General features: G+C 51.3%; 3 protein-coding genes across 3 annotated transcripts; 2 read left to right on the forward strand and 1 right to left on the reverse strand.

The window, feature by feature from the left end:
- Window positions 1-1,261: 1,261 nt before the first annotated feature.
- JN550_010243 (uncharacterized protein) lies at window positions 1,262-2,566 on the forward strand (the record flags this gene model as incomplete). Its single annotated transcript, XM_049308475.1, has 1 exon — window positions 1,262-2,566. One exon carries the CDS (start codon window positions 1,262-1,264, stop codon window positions 2,564-2,566), a length of 1,305 nt encoding a protein of 434 aa, XP_049167817.1.
- Window positions 2,567-7,621: 5,055 nt separating this feature from the next.
- On the forward strand, window positions 7,622-15,239 carry JN550_010244 (uncharacterized protein; the record flags this gene model as incomplete). The annotated part of the gene is made up of 4 exons (XM_049308476.1): window positions 7,622-8,686; window positions 8,739-11,736; window positions 11,809-15,027; window positions 15,079-15,239. 4 exons carry the CDS (start codon window positions 7,622-7,624, stop codon window positions 15,237-15,239), a joined length of 7,443 nt encoding a protein of 2,480 aa, XP_049167818.1.
- A 354-nt stretch (window positions 15,240-15,593) lies between these two features.
- JN550_010245 (uncharacterized protein) lies at window positions 15,594-16,385 on the reverse strand (the record flags this gene model as incomplete). Its single annotated transcript, XM_049308477.1, has 2 exons — window positions 15,594-16,162; window positions 16,250-16,385. The coding sequence occupies 2 exons, from the start codon at window positions 16,383-16,385 to the stop codon at window positions 15,594-15,596; spliced, it is 705 nt and encodes a 234-aa protein (XP_049167819.1).
- Window positions 16,386-17,548: the final 1,163 nt, after the last annotated feature.

The raw sequence follows: 17,548 nt of genomic DNA on the forward strand, positions 1-17,548 counted from the left end.
CACCGGCACCCTGCGTCATGTGAAACAGTGGCGTAGAGGCCGATATCTGCAGCATCCATTTGTAACGAATAAAGAATTAGTAAACTTCCGTTGGATAACGTTATGATGCATTGTGAAATCCGCCTATACGTAAGTTACCAGCGGAACCCCTCTATGGAGCTTGCTCCGGGATAACAACGCTTCTTTGTTGGCTCGTGATACTATGTTGAAGGGATAAATATGTGATAATCAGCAGGGCAGAAAAATACCGGGTAAAGAATAGGATTCACTACGAATTGATTAAGCTTTTGAAATATAGCATTGCCGTTAATCCTCCCGCAGCATAAGGTACCCCAACGTGCATCCCCTGATTCCCCTCTAGATTTAGAAGACCAGAGACGGGTGCTTATGCGCGCAACATACAATTGCTGACCTGCAGCGCTGACAAGAGGCTTTTGTCAGGAACTGCCAATCAAGAATCTCCGCGCACTTGGGCTTTGAGGAAGCCAGTTTGTCTGTTTGCGCTGTTGCTATTTGTTTGTTTAATATTTTCGGGCTCTCTGCAGGCCTGTGTCAGTTCAAGTTACACCCCACTAAACGGAGTTATTAGCTGCACTGAGTGCCGGAAGCCCGCAGACGAAGCGGCTAGGGCACTTGTGTCGCACGCCATTCGACTTGACTTATTAGCAACTATTCAACAGCACTGCAATTGAACTATCAGTCCCTGGGCGCTCCAATCGCTACAACAAGAATACCGTACGCCATGTGTCATCAGCCCCACGTGAAACGATCATATTATTATACTGGACCTCAATTTGATTTTACGCTAGGAATATCTCCCAGGGGGAGGGGGCTCGTTTGCCAATGGGCCTGCTTACATGGATCAGTCCCATTCCTCCCAGTGGACGGACCCGGCGCCGCGGAGATGGTAGCCGCACGGGAAACACCGGATCTTTGGGTGGGCTCATTTTGACACAGATTTTACAAGCTGCATAGACCATGTGTAAGCTCGCTAAGAGCAGGGACGGATTTTCTGGAATCTGGCTTCCGCTTTTGGGAAAAATCCAAGTTTACCCTGTGTTGTCGTGGACATCGGCTTTGCTTTCTCCGGCACATCACCTGTAGAACCTGGCATTTCCGAAGGCGGTCCTGGAGGCCATCTATAGTTATATAATACCACCATGGCTCGTCCGATTTATATTTAACCAAATAACCAACAGACACTTTCGCATTGGACATCTCTTGACATCTTTTCACTCCTCACTTTCCAAGCTCGGACAAGATGGTGGCGTCATCACAAGCCGTATCGCATACCTCGTTGCCCACTCCGAACTTGGGCGTATCAAAGGGGGCGCAAATCTCTGCACCTTTGACCCTTTCACAGCTGGCCATCGTTAAATCAACGGCGCCTATCCTCAAGGAAAATGGCGAGAAGATCACCAGCCTATTTTACGGCAACATGATTGAACACCACCCAGAGCTACATCATATCTTCAATCAGACAGGGCAGGTCACCGGTGCCCAACCGCGGGCGTTAGCAGGAGCAGTGTTTGCCTATGCCAGCTATGTTGATGACTTGGGAAAACTTCAAACTCTCGTTGAGCGCATTGCGCACAAGCATGTTAGCCTCACAATCCAGCCCGAGCAGTACTCAATCGTAGGAAAGTACCTCATTGAGGCAGTCGCAACCGTGCTGGGGGACGCAGTTACTCCCGAGGTAGCTGATGCTTGGACCGCAGCCTATGCAGCTTTGGCAGATATCTTCATCAAGCGGGAGAAGCAGCTTTATGACTCACATAAGGACTGGACAGGATGGAGACGATTCAAGATTCAGAAGAAGGTTGAAGAGTCTTCTGAGATTACGAGCTTCTATCTTGTTGCGGAGGACGGGCAACCTCTACCCAACTTCAAACCAGGACAGTATATTAGTCTTCATGTTTCCATCCCAGAATTTGGGTATATGCAGCCGAGGCAATATTCTCTGAGTGACGCGCCTCACGGGGACTACTACCGCATCAGCGTCAAGAAGGAGTCTGGGCGAGACTTGGGCCCGCGAGGATGGGTCTCTAATGTGCTGCACGAAAATTACAAGGAGGGCGATGTTGTGGAACTTACTCATCCTACTGGGGAGTTCTTCGTTGATCCAGTCACGGATGACACAGCACCAATCGTTTTGCTCTCAGCTGGCGTCGGTGTTACCCCGATGATATCCATCCTTAACAGCTTGGTTGCTACACACTCGAACCGTCCGATCTCATGGATCCACGGCACACGAAGCTCGGAGTTGCAAGCCTTTAAGGAACACATACAAAGCACATGCAACAAGAGCCCTAATCTTACCTCCACCGTCTTCAATTCTCACGTTACCAAAACTGACGTGAAAGGAGTTGATTACCAATTTGATGGCCGCATGGATTTGAAGAAATTGCATCAATCGAGCGTCCTGTTCCTTGACAACAGGAGAACTCAGTATTATGTCTGCGGCCCAACGAACTTTATGAATGATGTTCGCAGATATTTGATCACCGATGGGGTTACAAGTGAAAGAGTACACGTTGAGGTATTTGGTGTAGGAGACGGAGAGTAGTTGTGATGAAAAACGGATCCTACTTGCCATTTGCGATTTCTTGATTGAAAAACATTGTTTTAGATGAACAAGCTCAATTGAGAGCATATACGTGTACATAATATGGAGCGAGGCACACTTACCATAATTGTTCACAATATATCCAAATGTATTTTTCTTCCACATCTTATTTCCCCGTCTTCTCTTCTTGCGTCATCCGTTCTTATATGTTTCATCCCGCCTCAGTACCTGGTGCCCCTGAAGCTGCAGTGCATCTGAACACGATGTTTCGGGATACGAACTCTGGCTCCGACACTTGCTAATGGCCTAGGCTATCGACCACTTACTTCTCACCCGTAACGTGATGGGGGTGTATGTTGTTGGCATTGCCACCCAGTATACGCACTTGGATAGATCCACATCAGGCGTCACCTCGTGATATGACACCCTTCGTTCCGCCTATTGAACCACTCTTGATGATCGCATCCTAGCACCACGGTTGGGCTAAGACCACGACCAAGAATCTGACTCATTTGCGAGCCCTGATTGAATGATTGGAAGGCTAAAAGATGCGTCCACAGTGTCTCGGTAGTCTGAGTCATCAAGGCTACGACCTAATATTAAATGGGATCTTTGCTGCATGGCCTGCGTTTGCATGCATATGTCACAAGCCTATTCTTAGTGCCAATCGGAGCAGACAACTGGTTGTCGCATGTTATCTCCCTACATACAGGTTGGGTGCCGGCCGACGAAGCTATGGTGATATCTTGGCACTACGGCCTTCAACATTGGCGGAAAGCTGCCGCATCTGATGATCCTGATGCATGCATAGCCTTGTGCTACTTAGATTGAATCATCTATCGACTGCTGCATACCAACATAGGTCGACAGCGCTGTCTCTATTGCAATCACCTGGTTATCTTATTCCATTCAAGTTAATTGCATGGTTCTCCTTGGTTATCTGAGGATGACAGACACATTGCCAAGACTGACCTTGCAAGCTAGCGCCATATCGGAGTTCGAGCCAGCTGCAACTATCAGAGACAACCTTCAACGGATACCAGTATTTCGCCCTGAAGACTGTGTGCAGAGTCACCATGAGCAAACATCTTTGGATACAACGGTGCCGTGATTCAGCAATCAAAGCCCTTAGTGGCCTGAAATGCATATGTTTTTGCTTTTTTCATACGATTACGTCTGTATCTGTTGCGTTGCGTTGCAGGTAGGTTTGGCTGTTGGTTCTTTTGGAGCTCTGGGAGGAACCGAACTTGCCTGTTGAGAACGTCACTCCCCAGATTGAACTTCGAGGTGCGTGGGCGTCTGTCAAATCAACGCCACAGCAGAAGCCGCCCGAATTTGCTGAGTTAATGGCTCCAGAATCCCAATCGCACAGCACCAAGGCGCTGTATGCACGTACTTCGGGCACGGGCTTCAGGCATACCCCTGCGCTTCTAACGCCATGGGCCAGGCGGATGCAGGGGTAAGGTTACATTAGTACGACATGACCATGTGCCAATGGCAAACCTGATCGCTTCAAGTCAGGTTGGAACTGCTCGAGAGCTGAGCCTCTACCGTCACCGTTTCCAACTCAGCTGAAGCGCCTCGAGGAAAACCATTGTGCGGCGGAGCTGCGTGGTTGGGGCGCATGTGGGTTCGGTTGAGTGTGATTTGGGACCCTTGCATGTCTCACGGTTCCCTCCCGGGGTCCGTTGGACCCACCCGTTGGTACTACTTTGACAATATTGAAGTGCTAGTGGCGCAAAGATCGAGATAGGACTAAGCTGAAGATCTGTTCGTCATCCACTTTGGCCCTCCCTCAGGTCAGCCAAATCAAGGTCATGCGGCAGAATCACGAGTCGCGATTATTGGCAGTCCGAAAGGGCCGAGCCTGAAAACCGAACCTAGACGGCGGCTGCGGTTTGTCTGTCTATGATCTATAAGATATACTTGCTATTGCCATGAAGCCATACGCCTCCTAAGCGAACCTCCAACATCGTCGTTCGTAACCTGTAACTTCACATGCTAGCCAGATAATTGAGTGGTCTTGCAATTATCATGTTTTAACTTAGCTGAGGCGGTGGCGAGATTGTGTGCCAAGCTGCTAGGTCATATATACAAAAGGACCCAGTCGCTGGAGGGTGAATGATTTTCATGTGCAGCCGTTGCGTAATACAGACGCCGAGATTCTAATCCGATTATTTCATTGCCGCACAGATCCGTAGGGTTTCCATTTCCGTGTGTGTGCGCCCGTATGCTCAGCGCAGGCCACAGCTGAAGGAACCTGCAGCAGGTTGTCAAGGATTATACCAGCTTCGGCAACAAGTTATTGGGTCAGCCTTGCATCTCTGGGATACTTCACACCATTGGAGAGTGTGTGTAGTAGGTCTGCAGGGATGGTGCCGACCATAAGTCAACCTCGGCGGCCTGTCACTACGGACCTTCACTTTCAGCTCTGTCATTGGTCGCTAGCAACTTAATAGCTTGAGCGTGTCACAAATACGTTGTGGATAGAGGGGGGTGACGACCCAGGGTTACCAACGATTTAGTCAAAGATTTCGGAACTATTATAATCATTGAACCGAATAAAGATTGCTGGATCTGTCTAATTGTAATGATCGGTATGCAGTCCATGGATTCTACGTCCTGCAAGCCATGCCGATACATGCCGCAGTACGCCTCAGCCCTGCCCGGGGACGGGAAAGCGAAGGATCTAGTACTACATAAACATGGAGGGATGCCAAGAGTATGCCTATTCGTTAAATTTATGCGACCGTAGCGGTTTGTAGGTAAGAATCCTGGTACTGTAGTCAATGGAGGGACAGGGCTATCCCTTCGCCTACAGAGCTCGAAACCCCTTCGTGTGGTTACATGTATGCCAAGTACCGCGGCTGATGATTTGAAGAGCACCTGACTTCAGCGTTATGAAGCCTTGAGAAATGTTCAAGGAGATTGAAGAAAGGAAATGGTATTGGCCATAGATAATATTCTTTTGATTCATTGTGGGGTACACCAATGCTTACCGAGCCGGTCCACGGATGCACGAGATCAAGGCTCTCTGCTCCCGCATTTGGGCTTCGGGGCTCGGAAGTCCTCTGATATCCCCGACAACTGATCCTCCACTATCAGATCATACAAACGACACCTGAGAATGTTTTGGGTTTGGCCTTGTATACATGTCATGTACCGATCCACCATCTTTGCAGGATACAACAGATCATGCAGTTGGGTCGATACACATGCACAGGGCGGTCTCCACTCCACCTGACTGCACCTAACCACCGTGGGGGCTGATTCGTGGCAGATGATCTATTAATCCTCCAAAAACAGTCCAGAATATGCTAGGATGTTGGTTCGGCTTAGGCAGGTTGCGGCGAGAAGTGCAAAGATCCGGGCAGCAGGCTGCCGCTTCTAGGCCTTGACTTAAATCACTGGGCAAGAGTAGACGGGGCTATTCAAGGTAGCGTCCTTCGATAAAATGTCGCAGTTCCCAGACATTGTTCTATGTTCCTGTTTCTCGGGCGATCAAAATCTTACCAGAGCGCATTACAACATATTTCTGCCTGTTTTGTTAGCCAGGAAACAAAGGCTGCTTAGTGCCATAGGATGGCAGTGCCTCCAACTCGTAAGGCTTGCGATAGATGCCACTCCCAGAAGTTATCTTGCCGTCGTCGCGGAGATTCTGAATGCGAGAGATGCTTTAGATCAGCACAAACCTGCAATTTTAGCCCATCTCTTCGTAATACAAACCGACGTCGTCAAAAACTTCGATACAGTCAAGTGCCAGGACAGCGAACTGATTTCCAGAGGCTGCGGCCATTATCTCCCCGAAGCTCAGCAGGTGCGGCTTACATTCCTGATTCCTGTGCTAGAAAGATAGCTGAACCTTACTCAATAGTCTATGAAATGACTTCTAGGAACCATCCACAGACCCTGCCAAAGCTGACTGCATATTTGGATCAGCCAATAGCACTGCTTGATGCACCGAGCACCCATCACCTTGGTTCAATACCTCCATTATTTGACACGAATTCTCCAATACACAACAGAGAGCAGCCCTTGATCAACTTTTGGCAGATTCCCCAAAGCTTAGCCAGGCCGCTTGCCACTCTACGCGGAGCCGATCAATTCAGTTTTCCGGACTCGTTCTGGGCCACGTCTTGGCTGGGGCTATCGTTAGATCTAAACAGTTCGCTCCCAGCACCATTCCATGAACCGTATCCCCAAATTATGAAAGCACCTTATTATGAAGATCACCTGCCCAATTCAAATTGGCAGGCGTACAGAGACTCTGGAACTGAATTGGAAATATTCCGCCGCCCAGCTGGAGATAGCGTTCAGATTAGAAAGAACTGCAGTGGTTTAGGTATTAGTTAGAAGAATGCGATGTGCACCATATATCAATATAAATGTAAGGGGAAAATAGTATATAGTCTATAAAGAACGAGACAGTAGTGAATATCAAGTTGCGTTGTATAATCACCCATTTCAAGGTCTTTCTTTCGATTCTCGTGAGTCTTGTAATATTTGACAACTTTTCGTACAAATTGAACCTGGTGCAGCGACGAGACTGGCCACGGCATGGGTCTTGCTTGTATCAGAATGGTCCGTGGCAAGCTATTGGCTACAAATCAGTCGCAGATGTGATGTGCTCTTGCTTGCTCATGACTGTTTACGAGGTTTCAGTAGAAACTCTTGGCAATTGACCCCGTCCCGTGGGCCTAAAATGATCGGTATTGGGCTGGCAAATAGGAGCCGGGCCTACTTACTAAGGTCACCAATAGTTCTCGCCCGAAGTATCTTGGACTTCAGCTTCGGCGATGAAGGGCAAATCAGATGTCGATTACTGGAAGCTATGCAACTGATATGACAAGTCGTACAATTGTATTTATATTCAGCAAGTGCCTGTCGCACAATGTGGATAATCGTTCAGCAAAGGTCTCACTAGATATGATCATTAGTCTATGACGATTCAACCTTGCGACACAGATCTATCATTGGCCAGGTTCCTTAGTCCTCTTTGTCATTTCTATTAACGATCTCGTATAGACCTCCGATTTCACCGGCTCCACCTACAGAATGTATAGGACACCGACATCAGAGCCGATTGCTATCATAGGAAATAGCTGCCGATTCGCTGGATCTGCCACGTCGCCTTCGAAACTGTGGGAAGTGCTATCAGCCCCCCCTGATCTTTCCAAAGAGGTGCCCCAAAATCGATTCAACGCTGCTGGTTTCTACCATCACGATGGTGAATATCACGGAACAACCAACTCTGTCAAAGCGTACTGGCTGGAACAAGACCACAGAGTATTCGATACTGCATTTTTCAATATCACACCTAAAGAAGCCGAAGCAATTGACCCCCAACAGCGAATGTTACTCGAAGTTGTCTATGAAGCTATGGAATCTGCTGGCTATACCCTGGATGGGTGCTCGGGAAAGAACATAGCCGTATTCGCTGGAGTTATGACAGCAGACTACGACACATTGTCTCAGCGTGATGAACTATCAGCAAGTCAGTATTACGCTACTGGAAATGCCCGGTCCATTATCTCAAACCGAATTTCATACTTCTTCAACCTGCACGGCCCGTCGATGACGATCGATACCGCGTGTAGCTCCTCCTTGGTGGCTCTGCACCAAGCTGTTTTGAGTCTACGCTCTGGGGAATGTACTATGGCATATGTTGCTGGTGTGAACCTCATGATCACTCCTGAACAGTTTATAGTAGAGTCAAGCTTGCATATGTTGAGCCCTAGCGGCAAAAGCCGCATGTGGGACAAGGATGCTGATGGCTATGCACGTGGAGAAGGTGTTGCTGCGTTGCTGCTCAAGCCACTTTCTCGGGCACTACAAGACAGAGACTCAATCATTGGAGTCATTCGAGAAACAGGAGTGAATTCTGATGGTCGCACTAAAGGGATTACTATGCCCAATCCAATTGCGCAAGCTGCACTCATCAAAGCTACATATACGAGGTCGGGTCTGGATCCCCGACAAGCGGGAGACCAGTGCCAGTATTTCGAGGCACATGGGACAGGTACCCAGGCTGGAGATCCAAAAGAGGCTGAGGCCATACACGAAGCATTTTTCGGGCCATCGTCGAGCCATGTAGATCTTGGCAAGAAGATGTTAGTTGGGGTAAGGGCCGCATTCTCACAATCTTGTGCATGTAGCGCTAATGTGATATCAGAGCATCAAGACTGTCATAGGACACACTGAAGGTGCTGCTGGGCTTGCTGGGGTTCTCAAAGTCTTACAAGCCATGAAGAACGGTGCGGTACCACCAAACCTACACCTCGATACCTTGAACCCAAGCATCAAGCCTTTCTATAAGCACATTGAGATTCCAACAACGCTTGTGCCTTGGCCAGAGACACCAGTCGGCCAACCTAAAAGAGCCAGTGTAAACTCATTCGGGTTTGGTGGAACCAACTCCCACGCAATCATTGAAGCATACATGCCCGAAATCCACAACCAAGTAGCATTCCAGTGTAGGACTTCCTCGCAAACATTACTCGCACCACCTCACAAACCATATAGCTCTCAATCCCAACTGAGCAAGGCTTGTGGTATGTTACCAATCGGGCTGTCCGCTTCGTCTCAAAAGTCCCTGGCGGCTGTTGTTGCTGTATGGCGAAAACAGATTCTTCGCCATCCCGACATTACCCTCAATGAGATCAGCTGGCATCTACTTGTACGACAGTCGGCCCTGCCATATCGACTTTCTATGTCCGCTAGATCAACAGCAGAGGCCGTGGTACTTCTAGACAAGGCTTTAGACAAGTTTGCACAAAGTGGCGACATCGGACTGAGACCCCAACCACCTGGCGAGAAGCCACGCATCCTTGGGATTTTCACCGGACAGGGAGCCCAGTGGCCAACGATGTCGAGGGCGCTGCTTCTATCGAATAGCAGATACCGTCAAACAATCCGGGACCTGGACCACGCCTTGCAGTCATGCCCCAACCCGCCAGCTTGGAGATTGGAGGAGCAGCTTCTTAACGAAGGGGCTTCTTCTCGCATCCATGAGGCAGAGATTTCGCAACCCGTGTGCACTGCAATTCAGCTGGGCCTAGTGGATCTCCTGAGTAGTCTGGGCGTGACCTTTCATACCGTGATTGGCCATTCATCCGGCGAAATCGCTGCGGCATATGCCGCAGGTAGACTTACATCGAGGGATGCGATCCTGATCTCGTACTATCGCGGTTTATATGCCTACCTTGCTGGAGGCCCTGGCGGCGAGAAAGGCGGCATGATGGCGGCCGGCCTCTCGGAGAATGAAGCCCTGGGCTTCTGCCGGGATCCTATATTCAACAATAGGATCTTCGTAGCTGCAAGTAACGCCCCCCTCAGTGTGACGCTATCTGGAGACCAAGAAACAATTGAGCTGGCGAAGGACAAGTTGATCCAGCAGAATAAATTCGCCAGAATCATCCATGTCGATACGGCGTACCACTCTCCCCACATGACGCAACCTGCGATAGAGTACACGAAGGCACTCCGGAACTGTGACATATCCCCCCTCTCGGGTCGCAACGAGGTACGATGGGTCTCTAGCGTCTACGGGTTTAGTCCAGGCAGTGAAAGAGATCTCGGTGCAGAGTATTGGAAAGACAACATGGTCCACGCAGTTCAGTTCAAAGACGCTTTGATAGCCGCAGTCGAAGGACAAGAGCCATTTGATTGCGCACTGGAGATTGGGCCTCATCCAGCACTTCAGGGGCCCGTCACTCAGACTCTGAAGGCTTCGGCGGTTTCGCTACCTTATGCCGGAGTTTTGGAAAGATCGAAGGACGATCTATTAGCATTTTCCAACTTCCTAGGGTTCTTATGGTGTCATTTAGGTCCTTCAGCTATAGACTGGCGCCGCTACGCTGAGCAGTCCAATGAAGCTTGGCTTGCGCATTCTCACGTACCGGACGCACCGACATACCCATGGGACCACTCCCAGTTCCATTACAGGGAGTCTCGACTATCACGGCAATACCACTTCAAAGAAGACGTTCCTCATGAACTCCTAGGAGTGCGGACCCGCGATGATAACCAATTTGAACTGCGATGGCGTAATATACTCCGGCTGGAGAAGATACCTTGGCTAGAGCATCACAGCTTCCAAGGGCAGGCTCTTGTCCCAGCGTCTGCTTACTGCATCATGGCTTTTGATGCGGCACACACTCTTCTCAAAGAAAGACCTGCAACTCTCATCGAGATCAAGGACTTGGATATTTTGAGCGGCATCAGTGTCGAGCCTGACGCACAGGGAACTGAAGTCATGTTTACCATGTCCGTGACTAGTGGAGTTGGGAACCGAGGCTTAGACGACCTACTAGAAGCAAAATTCAGTCTCTCATCCTGTGCAGCTGATGGGAGCACCACGATGAAGAGGAATATGGTTGGCAACCTGCGCATTGTTTTGGGGGAACCTCGCCCTGGCGCACTACCTCCGAGGAAAAGACAAGGTGCCGAGACGTTGTCAGCTAACCCGGAAGCCTTCTATCGGATGATGGATAAGACAGGCCTGGTGTATAGCGGGCCTTTCAGGGCCCTCAACTTTATTGAGCGCCGGTTCAACTTCTCGTCTGCTGGCCTTAGACGCCACCACATTGAGGACAGTACCAGTCTTTTGATCAGCCCTGCCACGCTGGACACTTGTCTTCAGTCTGCGTTTTTGTCGTATGCCTCCCCAGGTGATCGATCCCTGTGGGCCCCATTTCTGCCTACGCACATTGATAGCATTCGCTTCAACATTGCCGCGCTTAGGCAGAACACCAATGGGGGCTTGTTGGTCGATTCCCAGTTGTCCAGCATACAACACACCACGCAAGAATCCAAAGCGGTTTTCACCGCGGAGATTGGAATATTCAATGATAAGGAAGAAATGGAGATTCAGATCGAAGGCCTTCAGGTAACATCAATAGCTAAAACACGACCAGAGGACGATTACGAGCTTTACCTGCACACGGTTGTCGACGTCGACCCCACGGATGAAATCGTGCGGGCAGCAATCAATACTCACGGGAAGGCAGACCCCTTGCTCGTCGAGACTTGCGACAGACTTGCTCATTTTTACCTGCATGATCCTCAGCAATCCATGTTGGGATTGTCGAGCAAGTTTAGCCAATCGACAGTACTACAGGAGTGCCACTCGTACCAACCAGGTCCCACAGAGCAGATCGAGACACTAGTGTGTAGCTCACCCTACCGTCAATCTTTGCGACTTCTCCAACAGATCGGATGCGCTGTTCCTCTTCTTCTTCCAGGCGCCATCGATCAAGTTATTCGGGATGCTAGCGCAGAAGTCCAGTTCAGCCGGCACATTCAGAGAGTTGTGCAGCAATTTGTCCACAAGTTTCCGCGCATGAATGTGCTCAGTATCTCGGCGCCAGGCGACGAAATTGAACATTCCATCCTCTCAGGCCTTGGTACAACAATCATGTCCTACACAATGGCTTCAATTGACCATGATGCCGCGGATATATTACCAGCAAGCGAAGGTGCAAATGACACAGGAAGCAGGATGCACAAAGTCAAGTTGAATCTTGACCAAGCCATAGACGCTCAACTATTGACTGGAGATTCCTTCGATCTCGTCATTATGAGTACTTCGGTCCTACGGGCAGCCAATGTTTCTACGACCCTCCACAACGTACGGGCTGCAATAAGAAACGGTGGCTTCTTAATTCTCATGCAACTACCCCAGAGTGCTTTGAGAGCAGGGATCAGACTCATCGCCGACTCACAACCTCCAAAATTTCCCTTAAGCATATCTGAGCTAGTAGCAAAACACATTGATGGGTTTGGGTTCAGAAATGTTGCAAGAAATGCTGATCAGTTCTATTCCCATGATTCTGCTCTAGCAGTCCGCCAGGTTGATCACCTAACGGCGGATTTCTTGGACGCAGCCTTGAAGCAATCGACTGTTGATATCAGCGAGAAGTTGTTGATAATCGGTGGGACATCTAGGCATCTTGAGAGGCTGGCATATCGCCTTAAAGATCGCCTTGCGGCCTTGTGCGGTCGGATCGATGTTGCAGAGTCGTTCGAAGAGATGGAACCATCGGTTTTGGAACAATGTACTTCCACCATCATGCTTGCCGAATTGTCAGAACCAGTCATTACTGCAATGACAGAGAAGCGGCTGTCACAGTTGAAGCGACTGCTACGCCCGCAGGTATGCGCTCTTTGGGTCACGCGCGAGGCGCGATCCGGTAACCCAGATCACGCTGCCACATTTGGCTTCACCAGAACTATCGCGGCTGAAGTCCCAAATCTCAAGATACAGGTCCTGGATATGGATACACTGGATAACATGGAGTCCTTGATAGCCGAGGCGTATACACGCCTGATTTACACTGATTCATTGGCCGAGGACAGGCTGTGGATAAGGGAACCGGAAATACACATAAAACAAGGACGACAGATGATACCTCGCGTACTGCCCCTCAAAGAGGCCAATGATCGAGTCAACGCAATGAGACGTGTGGTGTCTCGATCGATCAACACCATTCAAACCCGCGTGGACCTCATCACAACCTCAGATCCAGGCGGCTGGCCACGCTATGAAGCGAAGCAGTCCAACAAAGACTGCTGGGCGAATCCCAAAACAGGGTTTGTGTCCATACAGACTGCCTACAGCTCTGCTGAAGCACTCAAGCTCGGAGTTCGAAATTTCAAACACGTCTGTATTGGCCGAGATATGGATACGAGTGCTCTCACAGTGGCGCTTTCATCATCCAATGCATCATATATCCGCGTTCCTGCTCACTCCACGCAAGTGATCACCGATGGGTACGACCGATTATCAAATTTTGTTCATACGCTCATGCGATATATGACGGCATTTATAATCTGTAGCCAGACCCGAGGCCGGCCAGCAGTTATCGTTGGGGCAGATCCGGTTCTCCTCGATTGCGTTGAGCAGATCGCCTCAGCTCAAGCTGCGTCTTATCAGTCCTGGACCGTCTCTGCAAGCATGGACTGCGGTCCCTCGAGAAGCATCATTGTGCATCCAAAATCAACAGACAGCCAGCTCAGAACACTCTTCCCCCCTGCGGGCTGCATTATCTATGACTTCTCACCTGCTAATGGTGAGATGTCTAGGCGGTTTCTGGATTTGCTCCCGAGCAATTGCGAATATCACCCAGGTCCATCCCTGTTAAGTCCCTATAACGGCTATGAGACACAGGATACAACAGCTATAGACCTGCCGCTGGACTCAATCTTCCGCGAGGCCGTATCCATGGCAGCCCAAAGAGCTTCAGCCGACAGTATGCCTGCGTTCGAGACAATATCAGTGAATGTGTTGATTACGCGCAAAATGCGTCAATCTCCGATCAACGTGATTGACTGGGCCATTGAGCGCGACACGGTTGAGGTCGTCAAACCTCTAGTCGAAGACCACCTCTTAGATCCACTCAAGACTTACATTCTCATCGGGCTAACGCGAGATTTTGGGCAGAGTCTCGCCAGGTTGTTCATTGATCATGGGGCCCGCCGCCTGGTTCTGGCCAGCAGAAACCCGAACACGTCTCCCAAGTGGGCGGAAGAGTTGAGCCAGGCCCGGGGGGCTATGATCAGCATTGAGAAGCTGGATGTCACCAAACTGGAGGATGTCTTGGCTTTCAAAGAAAGAATGTCCGCCTCCATGCCTCCCGTTGCGGGCATCGTGAACGGTGCGATGATCCTAGAAGACCGAGTCTTCTCGCAGATGACGCTCGACAACTGGAACCGTGTATTGCGACCTAAAACAGTGGGATCGAAGAACCTTGAGCTGGCGTTCTCGGATGCTACCCTCGAATTTTTCATCATGACATCGTCCTTCGCCGCCATCGGAGGACATCCGGGGCAGTCGAACTACGCAGCAGCCAACATGTACATGAACGGACTCGCTGCGAACCGACGCAGGCGGGGGCTTGCGGCGAGCGTGCTGAACATTGGTGTGATATACGGACTTGGGCTGCTGCAGAGAGAAAAGGAGGAACTCTACCTGGGTCTCGAGAGGGAGGGGTATCCGCCCATCTCGGAGCGCGACATCCATCACATGTTCCTGGAGGCGATCGTGGCCGGTAGGCCAGCGGAACCGAACCAGCCCATGGACATCACGACAGGCCTCAGCAGATTCCAATGGGGGAGCCAGAATCCCTTGCATTGGCACACGGATCCGCGCTTCAGTCACTTCACCATGAGCGAGGCGGCCGGGCAAGCTGATAGGCGCAAGGCCAAGGTACAGACAAGCTTGATGGAAGAACTCGCAGCACTGCGGGATATTGAATCCATGACAAGCCGCATGGTGGATGCTTTCACCGAGCGCCTCGAGTCCCTACTTCAGCTACCGGGGGGTACTGTTAACCGCCACAGTACCTTACCCGAGCTCGGTATCGACTCTTTGATTGCGGTCGACATTCGGAACTGGGTTTGGAAGACGCTCGGTAGGGACATCGCAGTGTTGAAGATTCTGAGCGCAGGTAGTATATATCGATGTAAGTGAACCATGTATGTGGCAAGTGGTTTGTCGGCTAACAGCACGCCAGTTTGCTTGGATTTTGCAAAACAGATACACGCTGGAACACATCAAGCGGACGAGTCGTCGAGTGTGGATACACCTCTGAGTTCACGCACTCCCTCAGAAGCAAGTGCCCCGTCGGTAGCAACGAGCACGGATTCTGTGGAGAAATCCGCATCTCAGAATTGATGTAGACAGGGAGGCCCTTTTGTCAGTGAATAACAACTGGTACCGGCTCGCATAAATCAATGGTTCCTTGAGAGTCGCGGTAAACAACCCATGTCGGTATTGCTTGGAGTAGTGCCAGAGTTGCAGGGCGACGGAAGATGGGGCAGCTTAGACTGGACATGTCGTTCAGGGGCATCCATAGGGTGGCACAGCTGCCAGCATTGCTTGAAAAAGTGATTACATTTCTCTACACTGCAGCCACGATTTCTTACACTAGTTCCCGCCAAATATGGCGCCCATGACCCCGAGCGTCAAGGCATCCGTTAGGAAGGATGGCTTGGTGGTGGATGTCTCATCCGCTAGGGCGTCCGTATCCTAGGCCTTCTCCAAGCGGCCGGCCACCGTCTTCCAGTTGATGACGTTCCAGATGGCGCTGAAGTACTCGCCCTTGCGGTTCTGGTACTGCAGGTAGTAGGCGTGCTCCCAGGCGTCGATGCCGAGCAAGGGGACGTAGTTCCCGGTGACGGGGTCCTGGTTGGGACGGGTAACGACCTGCAGGGTGCCGGCGCTCTTGTCCTTGACCAGCCAGGCCCAGCCGCTTCCTTGGATGCCGGCCAGGGCCGTGTTCATCTGCTTCTGGAGGGTCTGGAAGCTGCCAAAGTCCTCGTCGATGCTCTTCTTCAGGGCGCCTTGGGGCTCGCCGCCGCCGTCCTTGTTGGCGGGAGCCAAGTTCTCCCAGAAGAGGGTGTGGTTGATGTGGCCACCCCCGTGGAAGTTGAGCAGGGGAGCGACGGAGGCGGCGGCAGCGTCGTTGCCCTTGGCCTTGGCTTCTTCGATGGTCTCGAGGGCGCTGTTCAGGCCGTTGACGTAGGTCTGGTGGTGGTTCTTGTGGTGCAGCTCCATGATCTTGCCGCTGATGTGGGGCTCAAGAGCGCCATAGTCGTCTGGGATGGCGCGTACGTGCTGTTAGCTGTCGAAGGGGTCGTCCCGAAGGGTTGCCCGCGGAAGGGGGAAAAGGAGCGAAGACTCACAGGCAAGATCTGGCAGGGTAGCTTTCCCCCTGGCAAAGGTGATGCCGCCGACGGCACTGGCCGGACGGGTGCCCATAGCCCCACGGGCGGCGTGGCCGGCAGAGCGGAGGCTTGCAGTGGGCAGACGGATAGGCATGGCGACGGTATCTGTCACTGCTGCACCGAGGGAGTCAGCTGGTCTGTCGGAACCGAGCGAGGCCCTGCGTGGTAGGTGGAGTGGCAGTAGAATCAACGGGGATCGGGGAGATGGCTATTTCGGGTTGTCTGAGGACAAGACAGATCTGGCTGCTCTGCAACGGGTATGAACTTACATTTAGCGGGGAAGGCGGGGTGAAGATATTCGGAATGACCTCAACGAGACTTGAACGATGTCAATTGGAGTTGTGCCAGAAAAAAGAATTGGCCTGGTGGCAGAGCGGCAATTGGATGGGCGTGTTGGCTTGGGGGGGAGCTTCCTGTTCTTCTTGTCTTGGGACCCGCTGGAGCTCCTCGGCCGGAGCTCTGGAAGCGGTTTCGTCATCTTGCCCGTAGCTCCAGCCGTGCACGCGCCCAGGCGTCCCCTGTCGGCTCGGCTTTGATACTCGTCGTCCGAAAATGTAGGCCGAAGTGTCCGAGTGGTGTATAGCACAGTCAGCATGTCATCGGGGCCTTCTTCGCAACCGACCAACTACAGCGTGTAGTACTCGTACTCCGTAGCTTGCAGGTGCTTACAAACCTCAGAGCGCAGCCCACTACCTCGCGGTATAATGGTGGTGCACTCTCAGCGGCCACCAGTTTCGCCGCAGCACCCCAGGGCAATCTCAGGCTTACAGAGCAGAGCCTGATTGCTGTAACTTGACTATTGGGACACAGTGTTTCTGTCGGGCACAGCGCTCCCAGCCTCATCGTCAACCTACCTTGCCATGGTATAGAAGTACTTAACCAACATAGGTACTGTACGGCCTTAAGTAAGTTGATATACCCACCTACAATAGGTACCTAGGACCTGGGAGGCAACCTGAGGTACCTACCAAGCCCGCCCTAGCTAAGGCACCTAGGTAGGTAACCACTCCACCTCAGCTGTGAGTTACTTAACTACCGATTTGCCCACCGCGGCCCGCCGCTAACTTAGCCCTCTGCATGCCCTCCGCATGCCAGCTTCAGGTACGCGACGCGGTGCCATGGCCAGGCGCGTCCAGCTGCACTTGACCCCCCCAAACCCCCACCACGGAAAACGAATGTTCGCTCACTTGGCTTGAGACACACATTCACTCGTCGGCCGCGATCAGATGAAGTAGACCCGTCCTTGCGCAATTGCGA

This window comes from Neoarthrinium moseri, assembly GCF_022829205.1.
Source record: "Neoarthrinium moseri strain CBS 164.80 chromosome Unknown scaffold51_Wmoseri_CBS_16480, whole genome shotgun sequence".
Classification (NCBI taxonomy): Eukaryota; Fungi; Ascomycota; class Sordariomycetes; order Amphisphaeriales; family Apiosporaceae; genus Neoarthrinium; species Neoarthrinium moseri.